Genomic DNA, 14,154 nt, shown 5'->3' with positions numbered 1-14,154 from the left:
TACTTGGCCTTTACGAAACCATTGTTAGATCTGAGTTGGGTTATTTTGTACGTATCTGGGCTTCATGCTTTAGGGAGGATGTCAGACCTTGGGGAGGGTTTACTGGAATGGTACCAGAAATGAGGAACTGCATTTATATGGAGAGACTGGGGATGCTGGGATTGTTCTCCTTCGAATGGTTGGGCCAAAGGGCCTGTTTCCACCATGTAGGGAATCTAATCTAATCTAATCAATTAGCTGCACCTTTTGTTAGAGCCTAGTGAGAAACTGTTTGCTCTGACAAACAACTTGCTAGTCAGTGACCACTGATTTGAAGTGATTGGGGAAAACGATGTGAACTATTATCAGGCTAAGGGTTGGTAGTCTTTGGGACACCCCCTGAAAGAATGGGGGGAGTGCAAATTCCAAATTTTCACAAGACATCCACTTGAAGAGAAATCATTTGCAGGGTTGTGAGGAGAAAACTGGAGTGAGAGGGGAAATTGGACAGCTCTTGCAAAGAATTAATGCTGACATGACTGGGTAAATAGCATCATGCTGTCTTGTGAAACACCTTGCTTCAAGACTTGCTTTTAAGAACTTGTGTCCTCTCTCTTGCAGACATTTTGTGCCTAATATCACGTTTGGTCATCCTGTCGTAGAATGTCTTCGGAAGGAACTTGGCCAAGAACCCTTCTTTGGTAAGACTTCTGAGTTTCACTGTGGTGTTGTCAGTGATGTTTTGGAAACTGTGGCATATAGAAGTGTTTGGATGGGATTGAGGCCAGTTATTGTCAGCACCTGATAATGCAGCCTCACTGCAGTGAGCTACTTTCCTTCTTTGAAATTAGTGGGATGGTTTCCAAAAGTCCTAAGCATTTTGGACTTCATGCAGAAATGATGAAGGACATTATTTAATTGGACACTGAGCTGTTCATTGATAGCACAAAATTAATTCCTGTGGTCAGGAGGTTGCTGGGAGCCAGGTTTTCTTTGTCTCCTCAGAATATTTACATGCTCACTGCCTGACTACCCTGCAGCCACAGGAAGTTCATTCCAATTCAGGTATAAACTCACTGTTCAGAACTTGAAATCACAAAGCCACTAAATATTGAGATGCTTTCAAGCGATTAGCTCAGATTCAGACTTGTATACTCAGTGACAGCATCAAAAAATAAATTTGAACTCTTGTACCTCTGAAACTCCGAGTGAGGGCGACTGAGAGACAAATAGTGTCCTCTAAATGAGCAGTAAATACTGTTGAGTGCGAGTAATTGAGAAGAATGCCATCTTCATAATGAGAATAACCAGCATAAACACTTGCCAAATGCGAGGGACTGAGATAAATACTGACCCCAAGTGACAGTAACAGAGAATCCAAGTTGAAAAGTGGTGCTGGAAAAGCACGGCAGGTGCTTTTCATGAGAGGAGCAGGGGAGTCGATGCTTTGGGAATGTGATGAAGGGCCTATACCTGAAACATCGACTGTCCTCCTCCTCCTCCTCTGATGCTGCCCGACCTGTGCTTTTCCAGACAGGTATTGTCCCCAACTAGCATAACTGAAAAATAAAATTCTAGTTAGAGTACTGTCCCCTAGTCAGAGTAACTGAGGTACTGTCCAGAAGTGGGAGTAATGGAGAGAAAATGCTATCCCTTCGTGAGAGTAACAGAAATGCATACTGTCTCCAAATGGGAGTAACCGAGTTGCAAGCTGTTCTTTTGAGATATTAAATGGGAGAGCTATGTTATCCTCCTAGTAACTGTAACTGAGAGTTCTATGTTAGTCATCTGGCACATGCTATGTTGAACTGTATTATTCAACCCACATTTGGGATACGCTTTCTACACTTGCACCTGTTTCCTCACTTTTTGTGGAAGATTAAAGAGAATAATTTGACAATCAGACAACCTTGATTTTGAAAGCTGCCTAGTATTCTTTATAATTTTGTGGAATTTGTCCAATTGAGTTACTTGATTCCTTTTATTTAAAAATTGGGTTGAGGTTAAAATGTCCTTCGACCTTTGATTCTTGTGAAACATGTGACCCATGTTGTGTGGCAGGCAACATGCTGCACGATGGTACAAAGGAAGAACATTGAATTGTAATCAGACCATTCATTCAGAGCTGATTCTCTCTGGAATTGTAGCAGCAAGATGCAGCTCCCCAGTACCCTCTTATTTCTTTTAAACTTTGTCATAAGTAGTTCAGCAACAAAAGCAGGCCTGGTGCTTTGAATATGCCACAGGAATTTGTTGTGGTGTGTTGTTATTGTGTGGCTATTGTTTTCAGCAAGTTTCAAACAAGTACTTTTGGCTCCTGAATTAAGTAGTTGCAGTGCTAGCGCAGTCACTCCTTAACACTGATACACTTATTTCTGAAAGGTAAATAAATGATTGTATCTATTTACATTAGGATGATGAATTTTTCTCTCTCCTTTTGCTTTTGAAGCTTGTAACTAAAGTTGGGTAGGCCTCACTGGGAGTGGAAGAGGTTGAAAAACTTCAAACAAGTTCTGACATCATGCGGTATAGTACAAATGAACACGACCTTTGAATGTCGATTTTAAAATGACAGCAATGGGGAAGGGGCTAGGTTAGGCTGCGTCTGCCTACACTCAAGGCATTTTTAAAAAGTGATAAAAAGCCAGAAAACATTAAAACTACAAGAATTGAAAGTATTTTTAAATGTAAGAAAAGTGTCAATTAAAATAGATTTAATTTTTTTTTAAAACTGCTTTTATTGCGTGTGGTAGGGCCTTTAAGGAGTGTAGAGGAACAGAGGGATCTTGGAGTTCAGGGTCACAGTTTTGTGAAAGTGGAGTCACAGATAGACAGGGCAGTGAAGAAGGCTTTTGGCACACTGGCCTTCATCAGTCAGGGCAATAAGTATAGTAGTTGGGAAGTTATGTCACAGTTGTACAGGACTTTGAGGCTGCACTTTGAATATTGTGTTCAGTTTTGGTCACCTTGATATAGGAAGGATGTTATTAAACTGGAAAGAGTGCAGAAGGAATTTACAGGATGTTGCCTGGACTCAATGGTCTGAGTTATAGGGAGAGGTTGGGCAAGCTTGGACATTTTTTCTTTAGAGTGTAGGAGACTGGGGTGGGGTTCTTATCGAGGTGTATAAGATCATAAGAGGCATAGATAGGGTGAATGCACTCAGTCTTTTCCCCAGAGTTGGGGAATTGAGGATTAGAGGACATCAGTTTAAGGTTAGAGGGGAAAGCATAAAAGGGAACCTGAGGAGCAACCTTTTTTTTATACACAGAGGGTGATACACATGTGGAATGAGCTGCCAGCGGAAGTAGTTGAGGCAGATATATTAACAGCATTTAGACAAGTACATGGATCGGAGAGGTTTAGAAGGATATGGGCCAAGTGCAGGGAATGTGGTTAGCATGGAACAAACATTTCAGTCAGCATGGATCAGTCTCCATCTAAAGGACCTGTCTCTGTGTGCTGTAGGACTCTGACTCTATGTGCAGAAGAAGAGAGATCAGACTTGAGCATACACAGGCAGCAATTATTGTTGGATTGTTGTTGCCAGCAAATGTTTTGTTGCCAATTATATAGCTGTAAATTGTTTGTAGCCCAGTATGAGAAATGGGTCAACTAGGCTGCTTAAATAACTAACAATCTAATTCTAATAAAAATTATTAACACCAGGTTTAAGCTGTGCCAATACATACATCCTTGCTTGAAAAAATGCACACAGGCACTTTATGCTTAAGATCTGAAATGAAAACAAAATGCTGTAGAAACTCAGTGGGTCTGGCAGCTTCTATGAAGACAAATACAAAGCTAACAGTTTGAGCCCAGTGACACGCCTTCAGAATGAAAGGAGCTGGAAAATGTTGTATTTTATACTGTTGAGAGAGTGAAGGAGAAGCGGGTGGAACAGATAGTGACAGTTGTTAAATAATGGCAATGATTAAGAAATTAGATCATGGCTCGCAACAAAAATGTACCCAAGTATGACGCAAGGATTCCAGGAAAGAGATAAGCTAGCCATGGTTAACCGGGAAAGTTAAGGAAAGGCATCAGATTGAAAGAAAATGTACAATTTGGCAAACATTAGTGGTAAACTAAACAATGGGAATATTTTTAAAAACAAAAGTGGACCAAAAAAAGGAAAGGAACTTTGTGGCTAGCAAGTAATAGCCAAATGGATAGCAAGAGCTGCTTTTAAAATCATAAAAGGAAGAATGTGACTAAAATGAACATGGCCCCCTTGAGAATGAGGCGAGGGAAATAATGGGAGACCAGGAAATGGCAGAAAAGTTGATTAAATACATCTGTCCTCGCAGTAGAAGGCGCTAAATAAAAGAATTGCTAAATAATTAAGGGGCAAAAGGAGGAGAAGAAATAAATGCAATATCACCAGAGAAGAAGTGCTAGAGAAACTAATGGTGCTAAAGCCCAGTGAGCCCCTTGGACCTGGTGGGTTGCATCCAGGATATTAAAGGTAGTAGCAACAAAGACAGTGGATGCACTTGTTTAATTGGACACTGAACTGTTTGGTTTGATAGTGCAAAATTAATTCCTGTGGTCAGGAGGTTGCTGGGATCCAGGTTTTCTCTTTGTCTCAGAATATTTACATGCTCACTGCCAGACTACCCCGCAGCTCATTCCTATTCAGGTATAAACTCACTGTTAAGAACCTTGGAAACGTAATCACAGAGCCAAATCCTTCTAAGGATTCTTGGAAATCTGCCAGTGTAACCTGCTTATTCACAAAGGGAAGGAGACGAACCTGGAACTGTAGGTTTATTTTAAATCACAAGCTTTTGGGATGCTGCTCCTTCATGGGGTGAGGTGAAGTGCACAGACACAGAACTTGTAGACAGACAGATCAAAAGATCATACAAATAGTATGAGTGGAGCATAGACAGGTGGCATAACGAGTCTCTGCAGGGGATCAGAAGTGTCAGACGGTGTGTTTAAATTCCCTACAGTGTAGAAACAGACGGGATAGAGAGGGAGGTAAAAGGGGTGGAGGAGTTGTTTTACTGGTCAAAGAAGCTATCACAGCAGTGCTAAAGGAGGGCACTGAGGATGACCCAAGCAGTGAGGCATTATGGGAAGAGCTCAGATATAGGAAGGGTGTGGTAACAATGTTGGGGCTGTATTACAGGACTCCCAACAGTGAGTGAGAGATAGAGGTACAAATATGTAAACAGATTATGAAAGATGTAGGAGCAACAGGGTAGTGGTGAAAGGAGATTTTAATTTTCCCAACATTGACTGGGATTCATTTAGCATTAGAGCTCTAGATGAAGCAGAATTTGTAAGAACCATCCAGGAGGGTTTATAGAGCAGTATGTAAACAGTCCAACTGGGGAAGAGGCCATACTGGACCTGGTGTTGGGGAATGAGCCCGGCCAGGTAGATGAAGTTTCAGTAGGGGATTACTTTGGAAATAGTGTTCACATTTCTCTAAAGGTTTAGAGTATACATGGACAAAGAAAGTGTGGTCCTAAAGGAAGAGTGCTAACTTGGGGGAAGGCCAACTATAGCAAAACTCGGCAGGAGCTTGCGGATGTAGATTGGGAGCAGCTGTTTGAAGGTAAATCCACATTTGATATGTGGGAGACTTTTAAAGAGAGGTTGATTAGAGTTCAGGAGAGATATGTTCTTGTGAAAATGAGGGACAGAAATAGCAAGATTAGGGAACCATAAATGATGGGTGAAATTGTGAGACTAGCTAAGAGAAAAAAGGAAGCGTACATGAGGTCTAGGCAAATGAGACAGACAAAACTTGGGAAAAATATCAGGAATGTAGCACCAATCTGAAACGAGGAAGGAGTCACGATATGTCTTTAGAGTTGGGCGGAGAAATGGCAGATGGAGTTCAATCCGGGCAAATGTGAGGTGATGCATTTTGGAAGATCCAATTCAAGAGCGACCTATACAGTAAATGGAAAAGTCCTGGGGAAAACAGATGTACAGCGAGATCTGGGTGTTCAGGTCCATTGTTCCTTGAAGGCGGCAACACAGATCAATAGAGTGGTCAAGAAGGCATATGACATGTTTTCCTTCATCAGATGGAGTATTGAGAACAAGAGTTGGCAGGTCAAGTTACAGTTGTATAGGACATTGGTTTGGCCATATTTGGAGTACTGCGTACAGTTCTGGTCGCCACATTACCAAAAGGATGTGGATGCTTTGGAGAGGGTGCAGAATAGGTTCACCAGGATGTTGCCTGGTATGGAGGACTTAGCTGTGAGGAGAGGGTGAGTAGATTAGGATTCTTTTCATTCAAAAGACTGAGTTTGAGAGGAGATCGACAAAATTGTAAGAGGTATAGACAGGGTGGATAGCAAGAAACTCAATTACTAGGGGTCACAAGTTCAAAGTGAGAGGGGAAAAGTTTAAGGGAGATATGTGTGAAAAATTCTTTACGCAGAGGGTGGTGGGTGCCCGGAATGCATTGCCAGTGGAGTTGGTAGAGGCGGGCACGTGAGTGTGAATTAAAGACCTATATCTGGACACATTTGAATGGACAGGGAGCAAAGGGATTAAGACCCTTAGAAAATAGCCAGCAGGTTTAGGTAGAGGATCTGGATCGGTACAGGCTTGGAGGGGCGAAGGGCCTGTTTCTGTGCTGTAATTTTCTGTGTTCTTTGGAAGCGTATGGTGAGGTTATATGTAATGTGGCATAAACCCAAGACCATGACCAAGGCTGTCTTTATGGGTACAGAACTTGGCTGCCTCAATGCCAGAAACCCAGGTTCGATTCCAGCCTTGGGTGACTGTGCTGGCACATTCTCCCTGTGTCTGCGTGGGTTCCCTCCCACTGTTCAAGATGTGTGGGTTAGGTGAATTGCCCATAGTGTTCAGGGATGTATCGGCTAGGTGCATTAGTCAAGGTAAATGCAGAGCATTAGGGGAATGGGTCTGTGAAGGATACTCTTCGGAGGGCCGAATTGGACTTGTTGGACTAAATGGCCTGTTTCCACACTGTAGGGAATCTATGAAATCTATGATTCTGCATTGTTGTGTATTCCCTAAGGCCACCTTAGAGGAAACCTATTTGAAGATCAGAGGCTGGGATGTACTTGACCACTGAAATGTTCCCTGCCTGAGAGGGAGCATTCCTGTTTGGTGATTAGAGCACAGAACACTACAGTGCAGTATAGGCCCTTCGACCCTCTGGTTCCACAGACCGCCGCGACAATTTGAAGCCCATCTATCCTACCCTATTCCATTTTAATCCATATGTTTTTCCAATGACCATTTAAATGCCCTTAATGTTGGTGAGTCTATTCCTGTTGCAGATAGGGCGTTCCATGCCCCTACTATTCTGACATCTGTCTGATCACCCCTCAGTTTAAGGCTACGTCCCATCATGCTAGCCATCTACACCAGAAGAAAAAGATTCTCACTGTCTAACCTATCTACCCTCTGATTATCTTGTATGTCTCAATTAAGTCACCTCTCCACCACCTCCTCTCGATCAAAAGCAGCCTCAAGTCCCTCAGCCTTGCCTCATAACACCTTCCCTCCATATCAGGCCACATCCTAGTAAATCTGTTCTGAACCCTTTCCAAAGCTTCCACATTCTTCCTATAACGCAGTGGCCAGAATTGTACGCAATACTCAAACTCTGGTGCTGCTGCACTTTTACAGCTGCAGCATGACTTTGTGGCTCTGAAACTTGATCCCTCTACCAATAAAAGCTAACATACCCTACGCTGCCTTAAGAATTCTATCAACCTGGTGGCCACTTTCAATGATCTATGGACATGCACACTGAGATCTCTCTGTTCATCAACACTTCCAAGAATCTTACCATTAGCCCAGTACTCTTTATTCCTCTTGCTCCTTCCAAAGTAAATCACCTCTCACCTTTTTGCATTAAATTCCATTTGCCACCTTTCAGCCCAGCTCTGCAGCTTATCTATGTCCCTCTGTAATTTGCAACATCCTTTGGCATTATCCACAACATCTTAGTGTCATCTGCAAATTTACTAACCCATCCTTCTACACCCTCACCCAGGTCATTTATAAAAATGACAAACAGCAGTGGCCCCAAAACAGATCCTTGCATTACACCACTAGTAATTGAACTCTACGAGTTCATTTCCCATCACCAACCACCCCCTGTCATTTTTCAGCTAGCTAATTTCTGATCCAAACCACTAAATCACCCTCCATTCCATACCTTCGTATTTTGTGCAATAGCCTACCGTGGGAAACCTTATCGAATGCCTTACTGGAATCCATTTACACCACATCAATCACTTTACCCTCATCCACCTGTTTGGTTACCTTCTCAAAGAACTCTAAGGTTTGTGAGGCATGACCTACCCTTCACAAAACCACGAGGAGAAAGTGAGGACTGCAGATGCTGGAGATCAGAGCTGAAAATGTGTTGCTGGAAAAGTGCACCAGGTCAGGCAGCATCCCAGGAACAGGAGAATCGACGTTTCGGGCGTCAGCCCTCCTTCAGGCCTGTCTACATACTGTCAGGAAACCATTCCTGAAGAAGAGCTGAAGCCCGAAACGTCGATTCTCCTGTTCCTGGGATGCTTCACAAAACCACGTTGACTATCCCTATTCAACTTATTCCTCTCAAAGGTGATTATAAATCCTATCACTTATAGCGTTTTCCAACACTTTTGCCTGCAACTGAAGTAAGGCTCACTGGCTTATAATTACCAGGGTTGTCTGTACTCTCCTTCTTGAACAAGGGGACAACATTTTCTGTCCTCCGGTCTTCTGGCACTATTTCTGTAGACAATGGCGACATAAAGATCAAAGCCAAAGACTCTGCTATCTCCTCCCTGGCTTCCCAGGGAATCTGAGGATAAATCCCATCCAACCCTGGGGACTTGAACCATTTTAACACTTTCCAGAATTGCTAACGCCACCTCCTTGTGAACCTCAATCCCATCTCGTCTAGTAGCCTGTATGTCAGTATTGTCCTCAACAACGTTGTCTTTTTCCGGTGTGAATACTGACGAAAAATATTCATTTAGCACTTCTCCCATCTTTTCTGACTCTATGCACAATTTCCCACTACTGTCCTTGATTGGCCCTAATCTTACTCTAGTCATTCCTTTTATTCCAGATATACCTGTAGAAAGCATTATGGTTTTCCTTGATCCTATCTGCCAACAACTTTTCATGTCCCTTCCTGGCTCTTCTTAGCTCTCTCTTTAGGTCTTTCCTGGCTAACTCTCCAGCACCCCAACTGAGCCTTCACATCTCACCCTGACATAAGCCGCCGCCTTCCTCTTGACGAGATTCAACTCCTTTAGTAAACTATGGCTCCCTTGCTTGACCACTTCCTCCCTGCCTGACCGGTACGTACTTATCAAGGGCATGCAGTAGCTGTTCCCTGAATAAGCTCCACATTCCAACTGTGCCCATCCCTTGCAGTTTCCTTCCCCTTTCTTTGCATCCTAAATCTTGCCTAATTGCATCAGAGTTTCCTTTCCCCCAGCTATTACTCTTGCCCAGTGTTATATCCCTATTCCTTTTCACTGCTAAAGTAAACATAACTGAATTGTGGTCACTATTACCAAAGTGATCAAGTCTAACACCTGGCCAGGTTCATTACCTAGTATCAAATCCAGTGTGGCCTCGCCCCTTGATGGCCTGTCTACATACTGTCAGGAAACCATCCTGCATGTGTTGGTCGAAAATTGACTCCTCTCGAGTTCTCGAACTATAGTATTTCCAGTCAATATTTGGAAAGTTAAAGTCCCCCATAACAACTACATGTTACTCACTCCTATCCAGAATCATCTTCTCTATCCTTTCCTCTACATCCCTGGAACTATTCGGAAGCCTATAGAAAACTCCCAACAGGGTGACCTCTCCTTTCCTATTTCTTATCTTGGCCCATACTACCTCAGTAGACAAGTCCTCAGATGTTCTTGACTAACAATGCCACACTCCCCCCCCCTTCCCCCCCCCCCCCCCCCCCCCCCCCCCCTCTTTTAACACCTTCTTTGCTCTTACTGAAACATCTAAATCCTGGAACCTGCAACCACCATTCATGTCCCTGCTCTATTCATGTCTCTGAAATGGCTCCAACATCAAAGACTGTTGCGTAGTGTTCATTCATCCATTGTTGTAGAATCTGCATGGTCTCGCTAATATACCATGCCTCCTGACATCCTTGCCTGCAGCGTATGAGACAGATTACATTGTCCAAGTCAGGTGAGTATCTGCCATGTATGTGATGGATGGTGTTCCCACATGTATAGTAGCATCCATGCTGATGATCTGGCATGTCTTGTACAGGTTACCGTGGCAGGTTTGTTTGGTGTTGTGGTTGATGTTGCCGTGAAAGCTGGTTTTCTGAAGGTGAGACGTGGAGGTGAAGGGATGACCTTGGCAAGATGTTCGTCGTTATCTAGAATAGGTTGCGGGATGCAAAGAACATGGTGTAGTTTCTGTGCTCTGGGCAAGTACTGGACAAAGAAGGATACTCTATCGATCTTGTCTTGTGTCTATCTCCTGGGGAGATTGTTGCAGTTTTAACTGTGGCACGTCAGAACTGGCGATTTGATGAGTTTAGCACCATATCCCATTCATATGAGGGTGTCTTTCAGCACCTTTAGGTGGCCGTCACATATTTCATCGTGGTATATTCATCACTTTATACAGTTCGAGCATAACCTCCCTGTTGTTTGAGTCTCAGTCTATAATTGTATGTCTCCTTAACCACCTTGTCTACTTGACCTGTTATTTTCAGAGGATATGCATACGAAGGTCCCTCTGATCTTCAGTACTTACAGGGTGCTACAATTTATAATCTTTGTTTTATATTTGACTTTCCAAAACGCGTTTTATGGGTACCATATTTGAGGCAACAATGGAATGTCTTTTAGCTTGGATAGAAGATTGGCTAAGATGTAAGAGGCAGTTAGGATTCGGTGGGTTGGTGGGGGGTTGCATTTTCATGGTGGCAACTTGTAACTAGTGGAGTGACGCAAGGATCAATGCTGGGCTACAATTGTTTACAATAATGTTAATGACTTGGATGAGGAAAATGAATGTACAATAGCAAAGTTTGTCGATGACACCAAAAAGGTGGGAAAGTAAGTGATGAGAGTGGCAGAGTCTGCAGAAGGATATATAGACTAGACAAAAACTTGGCAGATGTAATGTCGGAAAGTGTGAGGTTACGCATTTTAACAGGAAGAGGAGAGCTGAATGTTCGTTAAATGGAGAAAGGTTGCAGAAAGATACAGCAGAGGAACTTGGGAGTCCTCATTGAATCACAAAAGCTCTCGTCTAAGTTCAGTGGATAATAGGAAGGTGAATGAAATCTTGGCCTGTATTTCAAAGGGAATGGAGTATAAAAGTAAGGTGGTCTTACTAAAACTACACCAGGCACAAGTCAGACCACAGCCTTGGGTCCCTTCTCTAAGGAAAGATGTTGGAGATCGGCCAGAACGTGTTCAATAGACTTTTACTGGGTAGGGAGGGACTTTCTCATGAGAGGTTGATCCTCTAGTCGTTAGAGTTTAGATGAATAAAAGGTGACCTTATTGAAACACAGAACAGTCCAGCACAGTCCAGGCCCTTCGGCCCTTCGATGTTGTGCTGAGCATTTATCTTAATCGAAGATCAACCTAAACTACACACCCCTCAATTTACTGCCGTTCATGTGCTTGAGCAGCAGTCACTTAAATGTCCCTAATGTCTCTGATTCTACCTCCACGCACCCATCACTCTCAACGTAAGGAACCTGCATCTGACCTCTCCCCTATACCTTCCTCCAATCACCATAAAATAATCCGTCGTAACAGCCATTTCTGCCCTGGGGAAAAGTCACTGGTTATCTATGTATGCCTCTCATTACCTTGCACATCCTGATCAAGTCACCTCTCTTTCTTCCTTCTCTCCAGTGTGAAAAGCCCTAGCTCACTGAACTTCTCTTCATAAGATAATCCCTCCAATCCAGGCAGCAACCTGGTAAATCTCCTCTGCACCGTCTCTAAGGCGTCCTTTCTATAATGAGACGACCAGAACTGGACACAATATTCCAAGTGTGGTCTAACCAGGGTTTTGTAGAGCTGCAGCAAAACCTCGCAGCTCTTGAACTCAATCCCCATGTTAATGAAAGCCAAAACACTATATGCCTTCTTAACACCCCTATCAGCTTGGGTGGCAACTATGTAAAGGGACCCCAATATCTCGGTGTTCCTCCACACTGCCAAGAATCCTGTCACCTCCCTCCAATCATCTGGTACGACCCTGTGGACAGTGAGGATGCAAAGATCATCACCAGAGGTGCGGCACTCTCCTTCCTCACTTCCCGTAATAACTTTGCTTATATCTGGTCCAGCCCAGGAGACTTTTATTTCTCTTGATGCTTCTCGAAATTTCCAGCACATCCACTTTGTTAATATCAATCAGCTCAAGCCCATTAACCTGGTCCACTGTATTCTCACTCCCAACAGGGAATACTGAAACAAAAACCTAATTTACGGCCTCCCCTACCTCTTCAGACACCAGGTACAAGTTCCCTCCCCATCCCTGATCGGTCCTATCCTCTCTAATCATTCTCTTGTTCCTCACATAAGTGTAGAACGCCTTTTGGGTTTTTCCTAATCCTTCCTGCCAAGGCTTTTTCGTGTCCCCTCCTAGCTTTCCTCAGTCCATTTTTGAGTTCTTGCCTAGCTACCCTGTAATCCACTAAAGCTGTGCCAGATCCTTGCTTCCTCAACCTTAAGTAAGCTTCCTTCTTCCTCTTGACGAGAAGCTCCTCTGCTCTTGTCATCCAAGGCTCCTTCACCTTACCATTCCTTGCTTGTCTCAGTGGGACAAAGTTGGCGCAACAAGTGCTCCTTAAGTAGCCTCCACGTTTCTGTTGTGTATTTCCTGTAGAACAATTGTTCCCAATTTATAGACCACAGCTCCTGTCTAATAGCAGTATAATTCCCCTCCTCCAATTAAATACCTTCCCACATTCTGTTCCTATCCCTCCCCATGGCTGTGGTAAAAATGAGGCATCTGTGGTCACTGTCACCAAAATGCTCTCCCACCGAGAACTCTGACACCTGGCATATAAGATCTGAAACATGTAAGATCCTTTGGAAAACTTGACAGGGTAGATATGAAAAGGTCATTTCCCTTCATGGGAGAGGCTAGGATCAGAGGGCATAATCTCAGTAAGAGGTTGTCCAGCTGAGAGAGAGAGAGAGAGATGAGGAACTTTGTGCGAGGGTGGTGAATTTGTGGAATTCTTTACACCAGAGGGCTGTTTCGGTCGGCCTTAAGTATATTTAAAGGCCAAGATAGACAGATTTTTATTGTAGAGTCATATAGCACGGAAACAGACCCTTCCAGTCCAACTCCTCTTGAACCAATCTAGTCCTGTTTGCCTGTATTTGGCCCATATCCCCCTCAACTCTTTCCTGTCCATGTATCCATCCATATGCCTTTTAAATGTTATAACTGTACCTGCCTCTGCCAGTTTCTCTGGTAGCTCATTCCATACATGTATCTCTGTGAAAAAGTTGCCCCTCAGTTACTGTTTAAGTCTTTCCTGTCTCACCTTAAACCTATGCTCTTTTTAGTTTTTGACTTGTCTACTCTGGGGGGGAGGGAGGGAAACCTTGGCTTTGTTGACCAGAATTGACTTTATCCATGCCCTTCATGATTTTACAAATCTGTATAAGATCACCCCTTAGTCTTTGACACTCCAGTGAAAATAGTAAGGGAAGTATATTGGGAAAAGACTGGAATGTGGAGTTGAGGATTATCAAATCAGCTATGATCTCATTGATGGACCAGAATTGTGGGCGGCACGGTGGTACAGTGGTTAGCACTGCTGCCTCACAGCGCCAGAGATCCGGGTTCTATTCCCGCCTCAGGCGACTGACTGTGTGGAGTTTGCACGTTCTCCCCGTGTCTGCGTGGGTTTCCTCCCACAGTCCAAAGATGTGCAGGTCAGGTGAATTGGCCATGCTAAATTGCCCATAGTGTTAGGTAAGGGGTAGATGTAGATGTAGATGTAGGGGTATGGGTGGGTTACGCTTCGGCGGGGCGGTGTGGACTTGTTGGGCTGAAGGGCCTGTTTCCACACTGTAAGTAATCTAATCTAATCTAATCAATGGATGGAACGGTTTTGCTTTTGCTCCTCCATCTTGTGGTCTTAAAATAGGTCACCTCTGCTGAGTATAAACCCATGCAAACAAGATACCAACA

General features: G+C 43.6%; 1 protein-coding gene across 3 annotated transcripts in view; it reads left to right on the top strand.

The window, feature by feature from the left end:
- rpe (ribulose-5-phosphate-3-epimerase) overlaps positions 1–14,154 on the top strand; it is a 33,485-nt gene that overhangs the window by 14,146 nt on the left and 5,185 nt on the right. For all 3 annotated transcript variants that reach the window (XM_072578718.1, XM_072578717.1, XM_072578719.1), the window contains exon 2: positions 601–680. In XM_072578718.1, coding sequence (XP_072434819.1) covers positions 601–680 — 80 coding nt within the window. The remainder of the gene's footprint in view (positions 1–600; positions 681–14,154) is intronic.

The sequence above is a fragment of the Chiloscyllium punctatum genome, chromosome 10 (assembly GCF_047496795.1).
Source record: "Chiloscyllium punctatum isolate Juve2018m chromosome 10, sChiPun1.3, whole genome shotgun sequence".
NCBI classification, from domain to species: domain Eukaryota; kingdom Metazoa; phylum Chordata; class Chondrichthyes; order Orectolobiformes; family Hemiscylliidae; genus Chiloscyllium; species Chiloscyllium punctatum.
The sequence above is the reverse complement of the archived record's forward strand: the minus strand, read 5'-3'. Positions and strand labels throughout refer to the sequence as shown.